Raw genomic sequence first — 16,683 nt, 5'->3', positions numbered from 1 at the left:
TAGTTGGTTGTGCCCAACATCTTTCAAAAAGTGGACAGGTGGAGTATGAATAAAGGTGAGAAACAAAGCAACAGCACAGTCAGGGAAAAGAGGCTGACAGGGGAGGAGAGAGGATTCATAATGCTAAAAACCACTGAAACTCTCATTCCCACTGCTGGTGGAGCCTTGTGGAGAAACAGCATTTCACGTGACGAGATACACTGAATATACCGGCTGAGTGCATTTGAATGAGTAAATGCAGGAATGATGCTGAGCTGCTTCTAGCAGCATGTACACTATAATAATGGGCTTCGACAGCCCTGAGGCCATCTTCCCTGGACTCCTCACAGGGCAGCACCAAGAGCCCTTCATTATTGGGCAAGATTAACATCTTTCCTGCTGCCCTTGCTGCTTGCCTGGGTGCCCTTGAACAAGTCTCTTCTTTTCTTTGGGCCTCAGTTTTCAGTCTGAAAACTGAAGATGAATGGATGAGACCCTCCTTATCACTCTCCTCATTTCCATGGCTCTTGAGGACATCCTGACCACAGTTTGGGTACTAGACCAGGAGACATTCTTTGAACTCGCAAAGATCTGGAAGGAGGGAGCTCTGTGTGCCCTTGCTTCAGTCAGGAGCCAGCCTGCTAGGGACAGGGCTCATATCTACATAGGGAACCTGGACTCCCTTTTCCAGCTCCAATTGTGGTTTCTCCAGCTTTCCAGGCAGTCCAGCATGGCCAGACTTGCATCTGCCACCACCCACCTTCGTCTGGTGCTTTTCTGTGCTGGAGTGATCCCCCTAGCAGGTTGGACTGGAGGCAGGGCCCAAGGGGTCTAACATAAACTCCTTTCTTCATCTCTCACCTGACCTGTTCCAATTGTGATACCCTGAAAAGATGAGGTGACAGTCATGCTATAGTGAAAGTAACCCCAGTTCAATACTCAATATGCTGAGTTTGGACCCTGGCTTTGGTCATTTGCCAGAAGCAGAATCTTGGGCAAGTCACTGCCTCTCTTTCTCTCATCCTCTGTGACTTCATCTTAAGATGAGTGAGGAAGAACCGTTACTCCACAGTGCTGCTCATAGGTGATGACACTGGACTACGAGCCCAGGGTAGGTCACCCAGAAGGAAATGGACGTGTCTCCACCTTTCTTTCTGCGTGTCACCCAAGGGCTCCCCAGATAAGACCTAAAGCCTCAAGTGCTCCCTAACTAGTGCTTCTCCGGATCCCAAGACCTTAACATGCAGAAGATGTAGGCCACAAATGAAGACCTCCCAAATTTTTACAGAATGAAAACTGCTAATACAGATGAGAGAGGAGAATGCCTCCATGTGTAAGAAAAGGGATAAGATTCAGGGTACAAACAGAGGGTTTTCTTAAACAGAAATAGGGGCTGTTCATTCAGAATGGAAAGTAGAGCATACAGGCTCCAATGGAGAGATGCGGATAAATGCACTTGTGTGAGGGTATAAAATTCTCTTTTCCCATAGAAAGCAAAAGTCATCAGTTGTGAGTGAGATGGAAGAAGCAGTTGTTGGAGGTGTGAAAAAAGGAAAAACTGTGAGATAGTCATTGAGGAGGATGGATGGACTAAGAAAATGTAATAGGATAGTTTGACAGCATTAAGGGCCCACTTGACTTTAGCACTCGTAAACTGAAAGTGAGACCAATCATCAGAGCCTTGCATTTTTCTCAGGCCACATCTGCTACACAGGTAGAAGTATATGGAGAAGGCAATGGCAACCCACTCCAGTACTCTTGCCTGGAGAATACCATGGATGGAGGAGCCTGGTAGGCTGCCGTCCATGGGGTCGCAGAGAGTCGGACACGACTGAGCAACTTCATTTTCACTTTTCACTTTCATGTATTGGAGAAGGAAATGGCAACCCACTCCAGTGTTCTTGCCTGGAGAATCCCAGGGACAGAGGAGCCTGTTGGGCTGCCGTCTATGGGGTCGCACAGAGTCGGACACGACTGATGCGACTTAGCAGCAGCAGCAGGAGGAGGGAAGTGAGAACATGAAGACATGAGCATCAGAGCAAGAGTGACAGAATCAATGAATCAGCAAACAGTGAGTCCTGGGGAGATAGTTTGTGTTCCTCAGACAAAAGGTAGGAGAGTATCCCTGAGGAGGAGCCTCTCCAAATGTCATGGGCCTCTCCCGAAAGTGTCTCCACGTCCTAATCCCCAGAAACTGTGATTGTTACTTTATATGGCAAAAGGAACTTTACAAATGTGATTAAAGGTTGTGAAGTGGAGAGATTTATCTTGAACTGACCAGGTGGGCCTAATGTAAATCACATCAGTCCTCAAAAGAGAGATACAGGAAGAATTAGTGCCAAAGAAGATAATGTGTTGACAGAAGCAGAGACTGGAGTCATGTGCTTTGAAGACGGAGGAAGAGGCCACAAGCTAAGGAATATAGGCCACAACGTATCTTGAAAGAGGCAAGGAAACAGATCCTCCTCTGGTGCCTTCAGGAGCCAACAGTGCCCACGTCTTGACTTTAGCTCAGTGAAATTGATTTCAGATGTCTGACCTCCAGAACTGTAAGAGAATAAACTTGTTTTTGTTGTATGTCACTAAATGTATGGTAACTTACATACAAGCAATTGGAAGCTAATATACCAAGAAGGGGAAAGGTATAGAGGAGATGTCTAGACAACAGCTCTTTCACCCCCAGGATAAATCTGAAGACAAAGTATTCTGGAGAGACTGAGAGGCCCTACGTCACTCAGTGAGGAGTGAAAATAATGGAGATACCACTGGGGAGAATTATGGTGCCATTCCTTTGAAAGCATTAACAACTAAAAGGGTCTCAGGCAGCAAGGTTTTCATGTAAATCAATGATACACAGTACTACCATACACGGCATGACCCCATTTTTGTTTAAAAAGTGTATCTGTTTGTACAAACAGTCATGTCTGTGGACATTTAGGAAAGAGTTCGAACCCCTCAGTATCGCATGACTGACTGATTCCCTCCTCTCCTCAGTCTTTGTTCCAGCATGTCCCTATCCACACCCCCCCAACACCTTCAATCTCCCGACTCAACTCCGCTTTTTCCATAACACATATAACTTTTATAACACACTATACCTTTTATCAAAATCGTATACTGCTCTAGTGGGAGCTCTCACTAGAATTTAACATCCACGGTGATTTTTTGGCGTAAGCGTCTTGGACAGTTCCTGGAACATAGCAGGACCTCAAATGTCTGCTAAATGAACGAACTTCAGAGGTGAGAAGGGATACTCATTTCAGAATGTTTTTAAAGAGAAAGAGAAATTACGGGTGATATTTCCGTTCTTTTCCCCCAGTAGCACTTTAACAAAACGAAAAGCATGTTAATGGGTATTCCTAAAATAAATACAAGAAAGAAATAAAGAAAATACCACACATGAGGATAACTTGAAGGAACTAGTCGCGAAATTCAAAGAACACTTCGCAGGGAACTGGACCATACCCTCTAGCGCAGCTTCTGGCAAAGCCCCGGGAATGGCGCCGGAAGTGGGCGTGGCCCTCCCGCGGCTTTCTGGGACTTGTAGTTCGGGGCCCTCGGCGCTGGCGCGGGTCAGTATCACGAATCCTGCGCTTCCAGGTATCAGATTCCAGGTGAGAGGTGAGAAAGGCCTGGCAAGCAGCGCAGCCTGCCCAGCCGGCTGAGAGGCGTCTGGCGTTTGAGTTGTGGGAGTGTCGCCGGGGGAGGCGCTGGGCTGCGGGGGCCCGGAAGCCTGGCGGGTGGCCGTGGGAGGGCGCGCGTCCTGACGGAGGTGCGATCAAGGGCCGCACGTGTGTCCGCGCGCAGTGGCCGGCGCTGCGTTCCCCAGATCTAGCGGTGACCAACTGAGACCAGGCGGACCCAAGCACTGAGCCGGCAGTGGCTCCGAGGGGTCCTCCTCTCTACTGCCTGAGCTCAGGCCTTGGCCGGCCTGGGAGCTTCGCAGTTGGCCACACCGGCCTTTTACACGCCGATGACTGGCCTTATTCGAAGGAGGTTTTCGGTGGACGTTAGGGGACCGAGAGGGGCTCCTGTGAGGGACCAACCCGCCCGTTCCCACAGTCCTGTCCTCGCTGAAAAGAGATTGCGTCAGAGCCCCTGCATCCCTGATAGAGTCTGACTTACAGGCGTCAGGGGCAGCCGAAATATCTCCGAGAGGCGGCGACACATTCATCCGGAGAGCTACTGCTCTAACTAGTACTTTAGGGCAAAGGCTGGGGAAATAGGCACATCTTAGAGCTGCTGGGGGCAGTGGGATTTTCTTACATTCATGGGTTTGAGAGGGAGGCTTGGCCTATTTGATCCAAGCCCTGTGGAGAGAGGTGAGGGAGGCGCAGCGTGAAGAGACAGCAAAAGCATCCAGGAGAGGGTATGTAAAGGTAACAGGACCTGATAACTTTTTTCCCCCCGGCAGTCTTGCTGGACTGGCTAGTCTGTGTCCAGCAAAGTGGACCTGATTTTCACGGCTTTTTCGTTTCCCTTAACTCCACTTTTCCAGGAATCTGTCCTTCCTGAAAGGAGAAAATGACCATGTTCCAGGTGAGTTGAGATTTCTCTTCTCTGAGAATGAGAATATCCTTTCTTATTTGGGAAGGACATCAGCATTAACTGAGTGTGTATCTGGTGTCAGGTCCTGTGTTGGTTCTGTGTGGTTCTTTTTCTTTGTCAGACTTCAGCATGAGACATATAGTGTTTATAAATGTGAGTATAGGAACATTAAGATACTAAGAGCATATAGCTATCAAATGATGTCACCAGGGTCTGCACAATCTGCTGACTTTAAATTCTACCCCCTGTTTTCACTGAACTTCTCTGCCTCCTTGAGTTTGACTCCCTCCTCAGAGGACTGGGCTATGCTCTTTTATTGAAAGACTTCACACAGCATGTTTGGTCCAATCTCCAGGAGCATGCCTTTTCCTGCCAGACATTTCACTCACATTGAAAGTCATCCAAAGCTATTTACATGCTCAATCCAGTGCTAAGTGGTCTCAGGAAAGCAAATAGAATTATAAACTGAGGTGCTTTTCTTCATGAGCATGTGATGTGTATGGAAAAAAGGATGCACATTAACAATAATCATTTATTAAACTTGAGTTAAAGACATGAGAAAATTTGTTACATAACAGCTCAGTAATTACCATGTCACTCCCAGAAATCTTTCTCAGCCAGGCTGTGCATCAGAATTATCCGTGGTGTTCTTTAAGAATTAAAGGTTCCTAAGCAACATTCCCCTAGACTTACTGAAAGGAGAATTTCACTCCTTTTTTATCTCTTTGATCTTTGTACAATCCAAAGATTTATTGCATTTATTGTGAAGTATTTCTCTGCATACTTGATGTGAGCACCACTAAGGTAGGTAGGATGGGTTGCTCATCTTTTGTGCTCTGCTTGTTTTGTTCCCTTTATCAACGTATCTACATTTTAATTGGTACAATGAATTGTTGAATTACCCTGTAGGCTTTTGTAAAGAACTTGTCCTTTGTCTGTACAAAACCACTTCTAGAAAGCTACTTCAAAACTGACACTTAGTATTATAGAATGTTTGAAAAGGAAGGGGTTAGCCAGCCACCAGGGAAGCCCCTCTTAACTTTCTGCCCTGGTGCCACCATCTTACAGAGGAGAGCTCTAATTCTGAGGGAGAAGAAGGGAAGTACCTCTTGTTTTATTGCAGAGAACAGCCAAGTCAGAAGTCAATCCAATGTTTTCTAACTTCATGCTGTTTCTTCTCTGTAACTAAACAGGTCATCACACCAGGAGTTATTTGAATAAAATATCAGGCTGGTTTTTTTTTTTATATTAGATGATTTTTAAAAAATTGAAGAATAGTTGATTTACAGTGTTTCAGGCATACAGGCATACAGACTGGATTTTAAGGGGGGAAAAAAAAAGAACTAATTCTTAACAGCACCACCAGCAAGACCATCTTTTTGGTTGGCAAAAACCATCCTCACATCCACATCCATAGAAAGGTACCATGAGTTCTTATAAAAATCAGTTTGTTTAGAGGACAGTAACCTGCCTCAAAGTATTGAAAGTGTGACATCTTTGTGCTTTGAATATAATTGAGAACGTCAGCAAAGATTGACATAAGTAAGAACCTGTGCTCTTTTTTTTTCCTTCTGTCTCTTCCCTAATGATTATGCACTGTGATGAAGTTGGGGATTGCTAGAACGGTGACATTTTGAGATCCTGGCATATGTTAATAATTTTTTGAATTTAAAGAAAGGACTTCATTCCATCAGTACTTAACTGTTTTCTGTATACCAGACATTGTCCTTGAGTCTGCTGAAAGGTAGGAGTCCCATTGAACCCTTCTCTTCCTCTGTGACTTTGAATGAGTCACTTTGCAGTTATGAACCTAGTTTTCTCATCTGTAAATTGAGTGCTGAGTTGGATGATCTCGAGATTTCTCTTTTACTTGTATCATTTCATTATTTTAAATTGTGAATTTATAAATAAATATTTGTCATTTAGATTTTGAGTCAGGTGTGCTGTTTGCTGAGGATTTAAAGATTAGTTGAGTGTGGTCACAGAAGCCAGGTGAAATATAAGGGAGGAAGGACTCAGGGTGAGCTTGAAGAATTGACAGGACCCCAGTCTGTAAAGCCTTGCAGGCCAGAATGAAGAGTCTGGATTTTACTCCATGTGCATGGAAAAGCCTTTGGAGAGTTTCATGCCTGGCGTGGTATGTGTTTTAAAAGATCACCCTCTCTGCTGTGTGGAAGATTCATCATGTGGGGGAACAAAAAAGACAAATTTAGGAGGTTGGTGTAGGTGGAAAGTTAATGACAGCTGGGACTTGTAATGATAATAGTGCAAGCTGGAAAGAAGTAGGTGGCTTCAGATATGTTTTAAAGGCAGAGTTGAGATGACTTGGTGATGACTAAAACGTGAAGAAGTGAGAAGAAAATCAAAAGAACTTCTGGGATTTGGGCTTGAGCAATTTAGTAGGTTGTGTGGCACTTGGGGGACAACAGGGAAGAGCAGATACTGATGTAGATTGTGGGAGCAAGAATTCTGTTGGGGTGACTCACTTAGTGGTCCAGTGGTTAAGACTCCGAACTGCCAAAGCAGGGGGCATGGGTTTGATCCCATGTCAGGGAACTAAGATCCCTACATGCTATGCGGCACAGCCAAAAGACTTAAAAAAAAAAATTGTTTGGGCTTAATATGTTTTAAGTGCCTTTTAGACATCCAAGTGTAGATGTAGGTAGGAAGTTGGAACCTGGAATTGAGAAGAAAGGTTAGGTCTAGAGATAAATGTTTGGGAATACTAAGAAGAGTGTTTTATGGTTGTGGGTTAATGTGCTATTTTGTTTTTTCTAGGAATGTTCAACTACTTTGTTTAGAACAAGAAAGGACATATGATTTATATGACTAGAGGAAAAATTGATATCAGAAATATACTTTGGCTGAGAGGAAAAATAAGAAAGATTAAAGGATGATGATCTTGGTAAAACAGATGTGAGGGAGGAAGAAGAGAAGAAAAAATAGGAAGATGTTTTTAAGGTGTGAATTTTGAGACAATATTTCAAAAACAGAGTGATCCAAATAGTGAAATGGCCCTAATTATGGTTCCTGAGTTTGAAATGAGGCAAAGATCGTTGGCATTAACGAGATTAAGAAATGTGAGGTTAGCATGTTGGGTAAAGCGTTCTCCTGAGCGTTAAGGTTATCAGGGTAATAGTAGGAATGGGGCAAAAGGACAGCTCAGCAAGGAAATGAGAAAGGAAAGGTTCTCCATCCAAACTAGACTGAGAGCAGCCTGAACTGCATACTTTCTCTGTATCCTTCTCCCCTCTTCCAGTGCTCCCAACCTCACCTTCCTTCCCGGACATTTGTTCAGACGGTTGTCAGTTGAGGAGGAATGTGCTGAATGTTTTAGGAACCAGTAGCATTCAAGGATGCCTCTGTGGACTTCACCAAGAAAGAGTGGGGTTGCTGGACTCCGTTCAGAGGAAGCTGCACAGAGCTGTGATGCTGGAGAACTACAGCCACTTGGTCTCAGTGGGTAAGAACATGAGCTTGAACACCAGTGCCCTGGAGTCTCTGTTTCTTCAGTTTTAAATATTGATGAGGCCCCAGGAGCTATAGTTGAGGAATCACTTTCTTAATTTCTTTTTGGCATAAAAGGATGTTTTTGATTATTCTAAGCAGCTAAAGAACTTTGTGTGTGTATGCTCAGCCATGTCCAGCTTTTTGTGACCCTATGAACTGTAGCTCGCCAGGCTCCTTTGTCCGTGGAATTTTCTAGGCAAGAATACTGGAGTAGGTTGCCATTTCCTGCCCCAGGGTATCTTCCTGACCCAGGGATCGAACCCATGTCTCTGGCATCTCCTGCATTGGCAGGTGAGTTCTTCACCACTGTTCCACCCGGAAAGCCCTAAAGAACTTTACTTGGTGAGAACTGGAGAATGGCAACCTTACTTGGAGAACTGTCCAAGAAACCATACGTCGTCCATCCTTTATAAGCCAGAGTTTGAGACTGCCTTTTTTTTTTTGTACAGTCACCCCCACCTGTGTGTCTCAGATGTGCTCCCTCAGTTGGAGCAAGTTGAGGATTATAGTATAATGGAGAAAGCTCCATGCCCATTACCTTTAGTTGCTGGTGTAGAGCCTCTAAACTGCCCCCTCACTTTCAGAGCCTTTCAAGCTCTACTTTTACTACAGAGCATTATTCTCTGCCACCCCACGGTCACCTTCCTTTCCAGCTAAGCCTGTTTTCCTGAGGTCCTCCATGCTTCCTTGCTCTGGGGCCCTTGATTACCATGCTCTGGTTTCTTGTTAATTTTGTCTGTCAAGATTTTATTTGAAGTACTTTACCTGTGTGAGATCTTCAACCACCCCTCCCATTCAATCTCCTTCTCTTTTCCTTTTTTTTTTTTTTTTTTGTTAATTTTATCTGTCTTGGCTCTGCTGGGTCTTCTTGGCTATGTGCCAGCTTTTCTCTTGTTGCAGAGAGCAGGGACTACTCTTTGTTGCGGTGAGTAGGCTTCTCATTGCCGTGGCTTTTGTTGTGGAGCACAGGCCCTGGAGCACGTGGGCTTCAGTAGTTGAGGCACGAGGGCTCATTAGTTGTGGTGCATGGCTTAGTTGCTCCATGGCATGTGGGATCTTCCTGGACCAGGGATCAAACCTGTATCACCTGCATTGGCAGGCAGATTCATGTCCCCTGTACCAAACAGGGAAGTCCTCAATCTCCTTCTTTTCTCGGAACTTTCAATTTATATCTCACAGGCTCAGACCTGATGACATATTTTTTTGTATACTTTTATTTTAACCATTAGATCTGCAAGTCTGATTTATTTTCTTTGGTTCCAGCCAGGTTTCTGGAGGGAAAGCAATGTATCTAATACTCCACTGATTTATGTACATGTGTGTGTGTGAGTCGCTCAGTCGTGTCCGACTCTTTGCAATCCCATGCACTATAGCTCTCCAGGCTCCTCTACCCGTGGAATTCTCCAGGCAAGGATACTGGAGTGGGTTGCCATTCCCTTCTCCAGAGGATCTTCCTGACCCAGGGATCGAACCCAGGTCTCCCACGTTGCAGGCATATTCTTTACAGTCTGAGCCACCAGGGAATCAAGATTTAAAAATTGACTGCTGTGGAGTTTAGCAGCAAAGAAATATGTCTTATAGTCTTGTAAAAGAGACATTATAGTAAGCACAGCGTGTTATTGTGAATTCATTAAGTCCTGTGAAGGATGGAGAATTGTGTTCTGAGAGAATGAGGGCATGGGATGGGATGAGAGTGATAAATGTATTGTTGAGAGATTCAAGGAAAGCCTCTGAAGTGATGTTTAAACTGAGACCTAAAGTTTGAATGGGCATTAAACAGGTGACTGGGTAGGGGAAGAATATTCCAGGCAAGAGAATAGTTCACGAGAAGACCCAGGCACCTAAAAGAAGGAGTGTGGCTAGAATACAGGAAGCATCTGGGAAGAATAGAGTGGGGGTTGATTCATTCGTGGCATTGAAGGCATTGGTAAAAAAATGTGAATTTGTGTTGAGTCCAGTGGGAAGCCATTGGAACAATAAAATGGTATGAACTGATTTAGCCAGTATCACTGGGACTGCTTGGTAAGACTGGTTTGCAGAGAGGCAAAAGTGAAGTTAGGATCTATACTTAGAATTCTGATCATTTGCTGTCACAAGCTATCTGCAGTGAATAAATCTTGTGCAAGTAGCACTCACAACTGTGCCAAGAAATCTGAAGAATAAAACCCCCGAGCTGGACTGCTGAGTGCATACATTTTTGATTTTGACACATAATTGTTAAAATGTCCTTCTTGAGGGGTGATACCAATTTACATTCACAAGCAACATGTGTCAGCAGGCTTTGGGTTTTTAACCAGTGTTAACAGATAGTTTTAATTTTTATTATATTATGATATACTGCTATTTTTTCAGTTTATCAATATTTGATATTTTGTAATGACTTCATAATTTCCCCCAACATGCCCATCATCCCAAGAGTTTATGTCAGAGTCACATCAGTAATTAATACTTACATTGCTTTGCTTCATAATGCTCATTCCTGCAGAGTCAAATAGTATACATAGATTACAGTTCCTTTTTTTGTTTTTTCCCTTTCCTACAACTAAGTTTTGCTTTTCAAAATATATTTTATTTGAGGTTTTTCCCTTTCCATTCTGTTTCTAGCGCATTTTGGTTGATTTGGTTAATTACTGTTTTCTTTTATATATCAACAGTTGATTCAGCTTGTTTATTTTATTGATTTCTTAATGCTCACTGTTATTTCTTAATGTCATCTTTTTCTTAATTTAAAAATTTTTACTACAGTACATTGCTGAATAATTGTTCCAGTAATTTTTTAAATCCTTTCTAACCTGAAAAAGTGTCTAGCCAGTCTACTGATTGACTTGGGTATGAGATAGAAGGCTAATTTTACAGTCAGTTTACTTCCTAAATTAGAAGATATTGCTTATTTATCTTCAGGTGTACAATACTGCTGTTCTGTAGTTCACTGTCAATATAATTCTCATTTGTATTTGCACATAACCTGGCTTTTCTGTCTAGATGCTTTTAGCATTTTCTGGGGTTTGTCTTTTTTTTTTGAGTTTTTTTGTTTCGTTGAAGTCCTGAGGTTTCACAAACAATTTTTGACGTTTAGTGAGCCGTGACTCCTGAATTCTAAGAAATTTTTTTCCCCTGCTAATTCTTTGATCAGTTCTTTCTCTTCATTCTACCTCCACTATATTCCTCGAACTCCCACAAGATAGGCTTTTATCATTCCATCTGTCTACCTTTACTTTGCATTCCTTGAGTACCCCTCAGTCTTCATTTTAGGTGGATATTCATTTAGCTATTCAACCCATCTAGACTGCAGACCTTAAAATCAGACTGCCTGACAGGAGCTATGACACAAATTACTTGATCATTTTAACCTTGGTTCTTCCAGTGTAGAATGAGTGTCCTAATAGTTTTTCTCACATAAGATCATGCATCTGCTGTCTGAGTGCTCCAAATGAGGACAGTAAATCTTAAATGTTGGATGGCATCACCAACTCAATGGACATGAGTTTAAGCAAACTCCGGGAGATAGTGAAGGACAGGGAAGCCTGGCGTGCTGCAGTCCTTGGGTCGTAAAGAGACAAGCACAATTCTGTGTCTGTACAACAAGTCTTAAATATTAGATTATCATTGTTTTCAATCTTTTTAATAATTTATAAAAATTCTAATTATTCTTTATAGCAATGTGTTTATATGTTATTATTAGATTGTAGTTGTTTTAGATGTGATATCCCCTCAGATTTCTCTGGGATTTTTGTTATGAACCTTTTAAATTCTGTTACCTCTGTTTACTGTTTCATGAGTTTGCACCTCTCTTTATTGATGTTAGTTTCTACTTTTTTTGTTTGTTTCCTTATGTTTATTGTCTCTTTTTTTTTTCCCAAAAGTCTTATGTTCGCAGCATGATACTGGAGTGTACCACCCTCAGCTGATGCTCAGTCCTTTTTTGGTGCATGTGTATTCAGCTTACAGGGGACACCTCTGCTGACTGGGCTTGGGATGAATCTAATAAGAATCCAGATGGTAAGTGATGTAGACCCTCTTTTTGAGATTGCCTCTTAAGGCCAGTATGTTACCTGGGACATGCCCTGCTTCAGTTTCCAGCTCTGGGATGTCCTTCTTGTCAGAAATTCCACCTCACAGATTAGCTTGAGGCTTTGTCCTGGGCACGTGTGGAGTTGGGTGCGTCTTTTTGTACCTCAGTCCTGTCGTTGTGCAGGTTTGGCATTACCTCAACTTATGCTGCTATCTTCAGCCCAAATTATACTATTAGGAGTCCTTCTTTGAAGACAGTTTGTTTTTGAAGCTTTATATGGGGCCACTACCCTTAACCTCCTAGGTTTTCATTTTTTTGTGGGGAGGAGGGTACTTGGGACAGTGGCGCTGCTAATGGCAACAACTAGTCAAGACATTAGAAATGCCCAACATAATATAATAAACCTGTTTCCAGAATAAACCTCTCTTACTTCAGAATAGTTGATTCTGAGCTTAGAATTTTAATTTCTAGGACTTCTTCAGACGTTCTCCTACTTCTTCAGGAGCCTTTTTCTGTACATAATTTGAGCTGTGCATTTGGTTTTTGTTTGTTTGTTTCCCCATTAGACCTCATCCATCTATACTTTATCACAAGGAGTTCCCTAGCAATTTTATTCTAGTAATGGCAGTCTTTCTTTTTTTTCCAAGACCATTGTGTATTTTTTTATTTTGGTCATTTCAGTGTAATATAAGGATCTTTACCCTAATTGTTTTGACTAACATACATACTACAGATCTTCCTTAACTTATAGTTGGGTTATATCCCCATAAACTCATTGTAAATTGAAAAATACTTTTAAGTCAAAAATGCCTTTAATACACCTAATCTACTGAACATCATAGCTTAGCCTAACCTACCTTAATTATGCTCAGAACATTTACACTGGCCTACAGTTGGGCAAAATCATCTAACACAAAGCCTGTTTTATAATAGTGTTGAATATCTCATGCAGTTCATTGAATACTATACGAAAGTGAAAGACAGAATGGCTGTAAGTGCGCTATTTGGAGCTGCAGCTGCTGCCATTGCCCAGCATCACGAGGGAGGTTTGTCTAGCATATTGCTAGCCCAGGAAAAGACCAAAATTCAAAAGCATAGCACTGTCACACCACCATAAAGTTGAAAATTTGTAAGTGAAGCCATCGTAAGTCAGGGACCATCTATAGTAAGTCTAAAATCTATATTCCTAGCACAGTTCTCTCCCAGGAGTTCCAGACCCACATGTTTCAGTTACTGAACAGAATATTCCATCAGCACCACAAATTTAAAAAGTCAGATTCCAAGTTTGTTTTCTGTCCCCCTTCCCTACTCTAGCCTTGGAGATTAAGATCCCCTGTCTTATGATACAGTAACCCATACGTAGTCACTCATTCAAGGGACTTGAGAGTCATGCTTGGGGCCTTCTTTCCCTTTTGAGTTTAGTCAGTCATCATGTGATTTAGAACAAATCTCTCCCTTTCTCTCCATAACCATCCTCCTCATTACTTGTCTGATTTGCTACAGCAGTTGTCTCTCTACCTTAAAGTCTTGCTCATTTATAATGGTATTTATAATCACAGAGTCAGTCATTTTACTCCCAACTGTAGTCCTTAATAGCTTTACATCTCTGAGGGGATCTCTTAACTACACACCGAGCCCTTTGTTCTGGCTCTTGTCTTCCTCTCCAGGCATAGTCTTTACCACTGTTACCTGTTTTATTTCCTTCACAAGAAACTACTTATACTTTTCCAGAACATGTCATATTTTCTCTCCACATTCCACTGTTTTTTCCCTTAATTTGCTCCCAGAAATCTTCCCCAAGGTTTGAGTCAACTGCCCCTCCCTCTGTGTTCCCGTGCCTAGCTGTGCATGTATCTATAAAGTAGCACTTACATGGCATTATTGTTGACCTATTTGTCTTTCTTCCCAGTAGATTCTAGCTTATCAAGCAAAAGGATTTGTATTTTCTTCCTTGTATCCCAAGCACTTATTAAAGTTGAGTACTTCATTTTATTTTAATTGACATTTAATTGGTAAAATGGAATGAAATGCTAATTGTGGGATGACAAGGATGTGGGATTCATAGCCTTCTACAAGGCTAGGGTACAAATACTTTTATTGGCAGTATTTAAAAGCAGAGACAAGATTTCTGTCTTGTGTACCCAAGCCCTCTCCCTTCCTGACATTAACCCAAAGGACATGAGTATAAGGACAAGACTGAACTTTTTGCTAGTTACCTTAGGCAGCTCTGAAATCTTGAAATTTTGTTTGTTATCACTGAATTCCCTTTGTTCCCTAGGAGACTTGAATGAAAATTTTGTGGAAAATGAAGATAAAGTGCTTACGTTATCTATTACCTCATCTATTATCTATTTCCTGCTGGCAAATTTTGGAAGAGGTGGCTTAGTACAGTAACGAGGAGTCAGAATTAAATTGTGAATATTCAGAGGGAGGTGTAAATAACCCTGAACTGGATCTTTCTACTTGTCAGAAGTCGAGAAAAGTATCTTCTCATATTTCCAGGAACCACAAGCAGTGTGGTGACTCTTGAGAGTGATGATTTAAAAAAACATGGAGAGTGAAGAATATTCATTTTTGAAAGTCCCAATCCAAATGGCCACCCAGGACTCCTCATTCTGTAAGAATGAGCCCCAGGATCCTCAGGAAAGCAAAAGTCTGTTTGTAACTGAAGAAAGCACTGAGAGGAAACTGACAGAGGGAAAGAGTCCTCCCATTGAGCATTGTTCAGAGAGCCTTCAAGATAAACTTGTGGCTGATGTAAAAGAAGTGGTCTTGCCATTGTTCAAAGGGGAGACAATTTGCCATATTGGCCAGTTGAAAGAATCCTTGGAGCCCTTTGACTATAACCACAAAGACGTTTGCAGTTGGAAATCCCGGGTGGCCAGTCATCATCATCAGAAAGCTCATACAGAGAAGCCCTGTAGCCATCAAGACTGTGGGAAAACATGTACCGCCAGCCCAGGTGGTCACCCTGGTGAGAAAATCCACCCTTCAGAGAAAGTATACAGATGTAGTCAGTGTGGTAGGGACTTCAGTGAGCGCTCAGAGCTAGTCCTTCATCAGAGGGACCACACCGAAGAAAAGCCCTACAGATGTGATCAGTGCGGGAAGGGCTTCACAAGGAGCTCGAGTCTCCTCATCCACCGTGAAGTCCACGCGGATGAGAAGCCTTATAAGTGTGATAAGTGTGGGAAGGGCTTCACCAGGAGTTCAAGTCTGCTCATTCATCACTCAGTCCACACAGGTGAGAAGCCTTATAAATGCGACAAGTGTGGGAAGGGCTTTACTCAGAGCTCCAAACTGCACATCCACCAGCGAGTGCACACCGGTGAGAAGCCCTACGAGTGTGGAGAGTGCGGTATGAGCTTCAGTCAGCGCTCCAACCTGCACATCCACCAGCGTATCCACACAGGGGAGAGGCCCTACAAGTGTGGGGAGTGCGGAAAGGGCTTCAGTCAGAGTTCAAACCTTCACATCCACCGCTGTTCACACACGGGGGAGAAGCCTTACCAGTGCTACGAGTGTGGGAAGGGCTTCAGCCAGAGCTCAGACCTCCGCATCCACCTGAGAGTCCACACTGGGGAGAAGCCCTATCACTGCGGCAAGTGTGGGAAGGGCTTCAGCCAGAGCTCCAAACTCCTCATCCACCAGAGAGTCCACACTGGAGAGAAGCCCTATGAGTGCAACAAATGTGGGAAGGGCTTCAGCCAGAGCTCCAACCTCCACATCCACCAGCGGGTCCACAGGAAAGATCCCCATTAAATAAGGTCTTCAATCACATGCTCTTACTCCAAAGACTTCAGTATTTCTAACATTACTCTTACTTTCACATTCTCAGGATATAGTAAGAGTTATTCAGATATGTTCCCTCACTGAAAGTCATTCACTTAAGGTATTTAAGTACCAAGCACTTTGTTATGCTACACAGTGAATTGATTGTTCTTGTTGCTCAGATGGGCAGAGTGAAAATGTCTGTACTTTGCCATTCAGCCAGTGTTACTAGAGCTACATATCCCACCCAGCATTTCTAAGTGCAAGAACCTTATATTTGTCTAAGCAGAACATGTTTCCTTTGTTCACACTCTCTGAGAATCTAGAACTTTGGCTTTCTCTTCAAATCGTGTGCCTTGTGTTTTTCATATTTCCTTCCAGCCCTGAGTAGCCCTCTTTAAATTATGATTGCACAATATGTTGTAATATTTGCTATAAACCCCAAAAGTCATTTGCTTTTGCAGCATTGTTACTGAGCCAAACTTGGGTCTTCTTGGCCAACCAGAGTAAAGCCAATCTACTGACACTGGGTTGTAAAGGAAGTGCACCGTTTATTGCAGGGCACCAAAGGAGTCCAAGCAGCTAGTGCTCATCAGACCCAAACTGATGGCTTTCAGGGAAACACAAGGTGAGGAACAGGGGACTGTGGGGTGCATGATCAGCTCATGGATATTCTTCTCATTGGCTGATGGTGAGGCAATTTCGGAGTCAACATCATCAACCTTCTGTTTCTAACCCATCTGGGGTCTGCTTGCTTGTGGGCAGCAAACAATTAACTTCTTGCATCTGGTGGCAGTTTCAGTATCTGCAAAACAGCTCAAAGGACATGGCTCAGAATGTTATCTGTATTATGGAGGAATTAC

At 43.0% G+C, this 16,683-nt stretch overlaps 1 protein-coding gene and 1 long non-coding RNA gene across 2 annotated transcripts; one reads left to right on the top strand and one right to left on the bottom strand.

Annotated features, from left to right (window-relative positions):
* Positions 1-1,497: 1,497 nt before the first annotated feature.
* On the bottom strand, positions 1,498-3,471 carry LOC145533259 (uncharacterized). The gene is made up of 3 exons (XR_014073949.1): positions 3,374-3,471; positions 3,078-3,198; positions 1,498-2,526 (listed from the first exon to the last, which is right to left on the bottom strand). It is a non-coding gene; the product is annotated as an uncharacterized LOC145533259 (long non-coding RNA).
* A 58-nt stretch (positions 3,472-3,529) lies between these two features.
* ZNF239 (zinc finger protein 239) lies at positions 3,530-16,018 on the top strand. The gene is given in 7 exon segments (XM_081560182.1): positions 3,530-3,593; positions 4,478-4,518; positions 7,787-7,990; positions 14,328-14,355; positions 14,357-14,558; positions 14,560-14,592; positions 14,594-16,018. Coding segments are annotated over 5 exon segments (1,629 nt in total). The 5' UTR covers positions 3,530-3,593; positions 4,478-4,518; positions 7,787-7,956; the 3' UTR covers positions 15,926-16,018.
* Positions 16,019-16,683: the final 665 nt, after the last annotated feature.

Source organism: Giraffa tippelskirchi, chromosome 2 (assembly GCF_054371585.1).
Source record: "Giraffa tippelskirchi isolate mGirTip1 chromosome 2, T2T-mGirTip1v1.2.pri, whole genome shotgun sequence".
NCBI classification, from domain to species: Eukaryota; Metazoa; Chordata; class Mammalia; order Artiodactyla; family Giraffidae; genus Giraffa; species Giraffa tippelskirchi.
Note: the sequence above shows the minus strand (reverse complement) of the source record. Positions and strands in the feature narration are given on the sequence as shown.